General features: G+C 50.0%; 1 protein-coding gene across 1 annotated transcript in view; it reads left to right on the top strand.

The window, feature by feature from the left end:
• LOC109887106 (leucine-rich repeat-containing protein 28) overlaps positions 1 to 7,984 on the top strand; it is a 28,430-nt gene extending 20,446 nt beyond the window's left edge. Inside the window, exons 11-12 of the mRNA XM_031821761.1 lie at positions 3,386 to 3,545; positions 5,458 to 7,984. Coding sequence (XP_031677621.1) covers positions 3,386 to 3,545; positions 5,458 to 5,527 — 230 coding nt within the window. The 3' untranslated portion in view covers positions 5,528 to 7,984. The remainder of the gene's footprint in view (positions 1 to 3,385; positions 3,546 to 5,457) is intronic.
• The last annotated feature ends 35 nt before the right edge of the window (positions 7,985 to 8,019 follow it).

The following is an 8,019-nucleotide window of genomic DNA, read 5'->3' on the forward strand; positions in this document are numbered from 1 at the left end:
ATGATACATTACACACTGAAATTACACTCACATCGGATACGGAATCGGATACATGGAGCATGATCACACGGCCGTCCGGAACAGCTTGTGCTCTCATTCATGATTCAGTGTTGCCTCAAAGCGAGCACGGAAGGCATTTAGTTAGTTTGGTAGTTTTGCGTCACTGGGCAGCTCTTGGCTGGGTTTCCCTTTGTAATCCATGATAGTTTGTAAGCCCTGCCACATCCAACAAGCATCAATGCCGGTGTAGTAGGATTCCATCTTAGTCCAGTATTGACACTTTGCTGTATTGATGGTTCGTCGGAGGGCAAAGCGGGATTTCTTATAAGTGTCCAGATTAGTGTCCTGCTCCTTTAAAGCGGCAGCTCTAGCCTTTAGCTCAGTGTGGATGTTGCTTTGTAATCCATGGCTTCTGGTTATCCCCTCCTTTAAAGCGTCAGCTCTAGCCTTTAGCTCAGTGTGGATGCTGCTTTGTAATCCATGGCTTCTGGTTATCCCCTCATTTAAAGCATCAGCTCTAGCCTTTAGCTCAGTGTGGATGTTGCTTTGTAATCCATGGCTTCTGGTTATCCCCTCCTTTAAAGCGTCAGCTCTAGCCTTTAGCTCAGTGTGGATGTTGCTTTGTAATCCATGGCTTCTGGTTATCCCCTCATTTAAAGCGTCAGCTCTAGCCTTTAGCTCAGTGTGGATGTTGCTTTGTAATCCATGGCTTCTGGTTATCCCCTCCTTTAAAGCGTCAGCTCTAGCCTTTAGCTCAGTGTGGATGTTGCTTTGCAATCCATGGCTTCTGGTTATCCCCTCCTTTAAAGCGTCAGCTCTAGCCTTTAGCTCAGTGTGGATGTTGCTTTGTAATCCATGGCTTCTGGTTATCCCCTCCTTTAAAGCGTCAGCTCTAGCCTTTAGCTCAGTGTGGATGTTGCTTTGTAATCCATGGCTTCTGGTTATCCCCTCCTTTAAAGCGTCAGCTCTAGCCTTTAGCTCAGTGTGGATGTTGCTTTGTAATCCATGGCTTCTGGTTATCCCCTCCTTTAAAGCGTCAGCTCTAGCCTTTAGCTCAGTGTGGATGTTGCTTTGTAATCCATGGCTTCTGGTTATCCCCTCCGGCGCCATTCTTTCATATCACTGCAACCCCAGGCATCCTGCTACTCCTGTGGTCTGTCACTAAACCCCAGGCATCCTGCTGTGGTCTGTCACTAACCCCCAGGCATCCTGCTGTGGTCTGTCACTAACCCCCAGGCATCCTGCTGTGGTCTGTCACTAAACCCCAGGCATCCTGCTGTGGTCTGTCACTAACCCCAGGCATCCTGCTACTGCTGTGGTCTGTCACTAACCCCCAGGCATCCTGATGTGGTCTGTCACTAACCCCCAGGCATCCTGCTGTGGTCTGTCACTAAACCCCAGGCATCCTGCTGTGGTCTGTCACTAACCCCCAGGGATCCTGCTGTGGTCTGTCACTAACCCCCAGGCATCCTGCTGTGGTCTGTCACTAACCCCAGGCATCCTGCTACTGCTGTGGTCTGTCACTAACCCCCAGGCATCCTGCTACTGCTGTGGTCTGTCACTAACCCCCAGGCATCCTGCTACTGCTGTGGTCTGTCACTAACCCCCAGGCATCCTGCTGTGGTCTGTCACTAACCCCCAGGCATCCTGCTGTGGTCTGCCTCTAACCCCCAGGTATCATGCTGTGGTCTGTCACTAACCCCCAGGCATCCTGCTACTCCTGTGGTGTGTCACTAACCCCCAGGCATCCTGCTACTGCTGTGGTCTGTCACTAACCCCCAGGCATCCTGCTGTGGTCTGTCACTAACCCCCAGGCATCCTGCTGTGGTCTGTCACTAACCCCCAGGCATCCTGCTGTGGTCTGTCACTAACCCCCAGGCATCCTGCTGTGGTCTGTCACTAACCCCCAGGCATCCTGCTGTGGTCTGTCACTAACCCCCAGGCATCCTGATGTGGTCTGTCACTAACCCCCAGGCATCCTGCTGTGGTCTGTCACTAACCCCCAGGCACCCTGCTGTGGTCTGTCACTAACCCCCAGGCACCCTGCTGTGGTCTGTCACTAACCCCCAGGCACCCTGCTGTGGTCTGTCACTAACCCCCAGGCACCCTGCTGTGGTCTGTCACTAACCCCCAGGCATCCTGCTGTGGTCTGTCACTAACCCCCAGGCACCCTGCTGTGGTCTGTCACTAACCCCCAGGCACCCTGCTGTGGTCTGTCACTAACCCCCAGGCACCCTGCTGTGGTCTGTCACTAACCCCCAGGCACCCTGCTGTGGTCTGTCACTAACCCCCAGGCATCCTGCTACTGTTGTGGTCTGTCACTAACCCCCAGGCACCCTGCTGTGGTCTGTCACTAACCCCCAGGCATCCTGCTGTGGTCTGTCTCTAACCCCCAGGTATCATGCTGTGGTCTGTCACTAACCCCCAGGCATCCTGCTGTGGTCTGTCACTAACCCCCAGGCATCCTGCTACTGCTGTGGTCTGTCTGAGTACAACAATGCCACTATCATTATTATTTCAACTTTATGGTTAAAGTTGAATGACTGGATGGTCTAGCACATTGAATACCATGAGACAGACACGTGTCCAGGATAGTGTAACGGTCATAATGATGTGACATTAAATCTCCCTCTGTCCCAGGTGGTTAAAGAGAATGGTGGGACCCCTGGTCATAATGATGTGACATTAAATCTCCCTCTGTCCCAGGTGGTTAAAGGGAATGGTGGGACCCCTGGTCATAATGATGTGACATTAAATCTCCCTCTGTCCCAGGTGGTTAAAGGGAATGGTAGGACCCCTGGTCATAATGATGTGACATTAAATCTCCCTCTGTCCCAGGTGGTTAAAGAGAATGGTGGGACCCCTGGTCATAATGATGTGACATTAAATCTCCCTCTGTCCCGGGTGGTTAAAGAGAATGGTAGGACCCCTGGTCATAATGATGTGACATTAAATCTCCCTCTGTCCCAGGTGGTTAAAGGGAATGGTAGGACCCCTGGTCATAATGATGTGACATTAAATCTCCCTCTGTCCCAGGTGGTTAAAGAGAATGGTAGGACCCCTGGTCATAATGATGTGACATTAAATCTCCCTCTGTCCCAGGTGGTTAAAGGGAATGGTAGGACCCCTGGTCATAATGATGTGACATTAAATCTCCCTCTGTCCCAGGTGGTTAAAGGGAATGGTAGGACCCCTGGTCATAATGATGTGACATTAAATCTCCCTCTGTCCCAGGTGGTTAAAGGGAATGGTAGGACCCCTGGTCATAATGATGTGACATTAAATCTCCCTCTGTCCCAGGTGGTTAAAGGGAACCTTAATGGAGAAATAGAGGAAAATCAGTCAATATATTCCTCCTCTCTCTCTCTCCCTGTCTGTCTCTCAGAGCGGAGTCTGCTGCCGCCCTTCCTGTTACCCAGAAGCCTTCTGGACCTGCTCCAATGCCCCCTGGGACATTGTCACCGCTGCAGTCAGCCCATGTTTACCATCATCTACCCCAAACTGTTCCCTCTCAGAGAGACCGCTCTGGCTGGGGTACACCGCAGGTAGCTAACCCTGACCCCAACCACCCCTGACCCCCAACTAACGACCCCACCCTTGAAACCTGAACGACCCCACCCCTGAAACTAACGACCCTTGACCCCAACTGACCCTAGCCACCCCTGACCCCAACCACCCCTGACCCCCAACCCCCCCTGACCCGTAACCACCCCAGACCCCTAACCACCCCTGACCCTAAACCTGAAGGTCTCATAGGACCACTACTTTACTCCAGTCCTTCTAATAGTCCCTCTCCTCTCTCTCTGCCCTACCCTGCTCTCCCTCTCTTCAATCTCTCTGCTCTTTCCTCTCTCTCTCTCTCTGTCACTCTCTCTCTCTGACTCTCTCTCTGTGCTCTTTCCTCTCTCTCTCTCTGTGCTCTTTCCTCTCTCTCTCTCTCTGTGCTCTTTCCTCTCTCTCTCTCTCTGTGCTCTTTCCTCTCTGCTCTTGTCTCTCTCTCTCTCTCTGCTCTTGTCTCTCTCTCTCTCTGTGCTCTTTCCTCTCTCTCTGCTCTTTCCTCTCTCTCTGCTCTTTCCTCTCTCTCTCGCTCTCTCTCTCTGTCTCTCTCTGTCTCTCTCTGTCTCTCTCTGTCTCTCTCTGTCTCTCTCTGTCTCTCTCTCTCGCTCTCTCTCTCTCTCTCTGCCCTACCCTGCTCTCTCCCTCTCTTCAATCTCTGCTCTTTCCTCTCTCTCTGTCTCTCTCTCTCTCTGCTCTTTTCTCTCTCTGTGCTCTTTCCTCTCTCTCTCTGCTCTTTCCTCTCTCTCTGCTCTTTCCTCTCTCTCTCTCGCTCTCTCTCCGCTCTCTCTCTCTCTCCCTCTCTTCAATCTCTGCTCTTTCCTCTCTCTCTCTCTCTCTGTCTCTCTCTCTCTCTGTTTCTCTCTCTGTCGCTCTCTCTGTCTCGCTCTCTCTCTCTGCTCTCTCTCTCTCTGCTCTCTCTCTCTCTGCTCTCTCTCTCTGCTCTCTCTCTGTCTCTCTCTGTCTCTCTCTCTCTCTCTCTGCTCTTTTCTCTCTCTCTCTGCTCTTTCCTCTCTCTCTCTCTCTCTCTGTGCCCTCTCTCTGTGCCCTCTCTCTGCGCTCTCTCTCTCTGCTCTCTCTCTCTCTCTCTCTCTGCTCTTTCCTCTCACACTCTCACTGTCTCTCTCTGCTCTTTCCTCTCACACACTCTCTGTTTCTGTCTCTGTCTCTCTCTGCTCTCTCCTCTCACACTCTCACTGTCTCTCTCTCTCTCTCTCTCTCTCTCTCTCTCTCTCTCTCTCTGTCTCTCTCTGCTCTTTCCTCTCTCTCTGTCTCTGCCTCTCTCTCTCTCTGCCTCTCTCTCTCTCTCTCTCTCTCTCTCTCTCCCTCTCTCTCTCTGCTCTTTCCTCTCTCTCTGCTCTGTCTCTGTCTCTGTCTCTCTCTCTCTCTCCTCTCTCTCTCTGCTCTCTCTCTGCTCATTCCTCTCTCTCTGCTCTCACTCTGCTCTTTCCTCTCTCTCTCTCTCTCTCTCTCTCTCCCTGCTCTCTCTCTCTCTGCTCTCTCTCTCTCTCTGCTCTTTCCTCTCACACACTCACTCTCTCTGTCTCTCTCTGCTCTTTCCTCTCACACTCACTGTCTCTCTCTCTGTCTCCGTCTCCGTCTGTCTCTCTCTCTCTCTGCTCTTTCCTCTCTCTCTGTGCCCTCTCTCTGCGCTCTCTCTCTCTGCTCTCTCTGCTCTCTCTCTCTGCTCTCTCTCTCTCTCTCTGATCTTTCCTCTCACACTCTCACTGTCTCTCTCTCTCTGCTCTTTCCTCTCACACACTCTCTCTGTGCCGTCTCTCTGCGCTCTCTCTCTCTGCTCTCTGCTCTCTCTCTGCTCTCTCTCTCTCTCTCTCTGCTCTTTCCTCTCACACTCTCACTGTCTCTCTCACTGTCTCTCTCTCACACTGTCTCCGTCTCCAGAACCACAGTGAGTTTCGTGGCCTACTGCTGTTCCAGTCAGTGTGTTCAGACATTTGATCTGCAGCAATGACATCATGGTGCCTTCACCTCTTCCTCTCCCCTTCGGTCATCATCTCCTCCTCTGGTCTCCTGGATGAATGAATGAAGGACTGTGGGAGTCCTGAACGTCTCAGGAGGACATGCATAGCCTCTGGACTGGTGGACATGAGGAACTGAAGATCTCAGGAGGACATGCATAGCCTCTGGACTGGTGGACATGAGGAACTGACCATCTCAGGAGGACATGCATAGCCTCTGGACTGGTGGACATGAGGAACTGAAGGTGTCAGGAGGACATGCAGAGCCTCTGGACTGGTGGACATGAGGAACTGAAGGTCTCAGGAGGACATGCATAGCCTCTGGACTGGTGGACATGAGGAACTGAAGGTCTCAGGAGGACATGCATAGCCTCTGGACTGGTGGACATGAGGAACTGAAGGTGTCAGGAGTACATGCATAGCCTCTGGACTGGTGGACATGAGGAACTGAAGGTCTCAGGAGGTCATGCAGAGCCTCAGCAGCCTGTGACCAGTCCAGCAGTCTGTAATGGGCATGGACGGTCCAATTGAAAGACGGACAATATTGGTATTAATAATCCACATCTTGACATATCATCTACTGTCCAACGACTAACATCTCTTAATACAGCATCATTCTACTAATGGTTTGTTTCTGGTTTCAGTTTGTTCCAGCAGCAACTCAGAGCGTGTCGGTATTTACTGGTGTGAACTAGCTGCTCTGTTCACCAGCCAAATTTTCACCTGACAGACGCATCACAATAACAAGAAGTTGCGAGTGTTTTTGTCTTTGTAGAGGAGAATCTATTCTGATCATTTCTATGGATTTTTACATGACACTGGTTGACAAAAAGTGTTTGAAGAATGTCACTTCGGCCGTATCGCATGATATTTGTTCTAAACCTGTTCTAAATATGTAATACTGGTAGGTGTGTTGCCCCTCACTCCAGCCTGAAGGACTTTGACAAGATAATAGACACATTAGTTATTGGGCGTTTCTTTTCCTGTAGACACATCAGACTCTAAGACCTCTGACAAGTTTTTAAACTTTACAAAATTGGTCTTTGAGGGTAAACAATTGTTTTTGTTTGCAAAATAAGGTTAACTTCTGAAACAGTCTGGTAACCTGAATGTTTATGAAGGATGTAAAACCAACTTTGTTTCCATTCAGTTTGATTGTGACTCAAAGCAACGCTTTGGTTCTTCAGCTGAAAACCAAAGGAACTGAAGCTCATAACAGAAGTGTTTGGGCCCTACCGGACCAGACTTGCCAATCCTGGCTGTAGGTCCATGCAGCAGACTCTCTGTCTTGGCTAGACGGACTGAGAGACTGGGATAGGAGGCAGCAGACTCTCTGTCTTGGCTAGACGGACTGAGAGACTGGGATAGGAGGCAGCAGACTCTCTGTCTTGGCTAGACGGACTGAGAGACTGGGATAGGAGGCAGCAGATCTCTATGGCTGTGTCTGAAGTGTCAACTTATTCCCTATATAGTGCACTACTTTAGACCAGAGCTCATAGGGAATAGAATGTAACCCAGAGACGGCCCATATTAACATGTGTAGAATGTAACCCAGAGACGGCCCATATTAACATGTGTAGAATGTAACCCAGAGACGGCCCATATTAACATGTGTAGAATGTAACCCAGAGACGGCCCATATTAACATGTGTAGAATGTAACCCAGAGACGGCCCATATTAACATGTGTAGAATGTAACCCAGAGACGGCCCATATTAACATGTGTAGAATGTAACCCAGAGACAGCCCATATTAACATGTGTAGAATGTAACCCAGAGGGTTGAGACCCCGCCAGGGTTCTGTCGAGGGTTGAGACTCCGCCAGGGTTCTGTCGAGGGTTGAGACTCCGCCAGGGTTCTGTCGAGGGTTGAGACTCCGCCAGGGTTCTGTCGAGGGTTGAGACTCCGCCAGGGTTCTGTCGAGGGTTGAGACTCCGCCAGGGTTCTGTCGAGGGTTGAGACTCCGCCAGGGTTCTGTCGAGGGTTGAGACTCCGCCAGGGTTCTGTCGAGGGTTGAGACTCCGCCAGGGTTCTGTCGAGGGTTGAGACTCCGCCAGGGTTCTGTCGAGGGTTGAGACTCCACCATGAATGTCTGAATCTCACAACTCAAGAGGAATGGTGAACAAAATGATAATTTACCTCATCCCAAATGGCCCCCTTTTCCCCATGGGCCCTGGTCTAAAGTAGTGCACTGTGTAAGGAATAAGATGCATCTTGAGACACAACCAGTATGTGACATTGAATTATAAAACCAGCAGCAAGATGTCTAGATGAGGATTGGGTCTATTGCCACTTTATTTGTTTGGCTTTCTAATGTTTATTACATTGTTAGATAGTTATTATTATAACATTGTTATAACTGTGAATATGATTACTATATTGTATAATTTGTAATCAATTACTTTTATTTTAATGTCTGACATTTTGGCAATAAACAGTGTTTAACTTGATAGTTAAGTAGAATCCTCAAATTGCAAATGGAAGG

This window comes from Oncorhynchus kisutch, unplaced genomic scaffold (genome assembly GCF_002021735.2).
Source record: "Oncorhynchus kisutch isolate 150728-3 unplaced genomic scaffold, Okis_V2 scaffold4014, whole genome shotgun sequence".
Classification (NCBI taxonomy): Eukaryota; Metazoa; Chordata; class Actinopteri; order Salmoniformes; family Salmonidae; genus Oncorhynchus; species Oncorhynchus kisutch.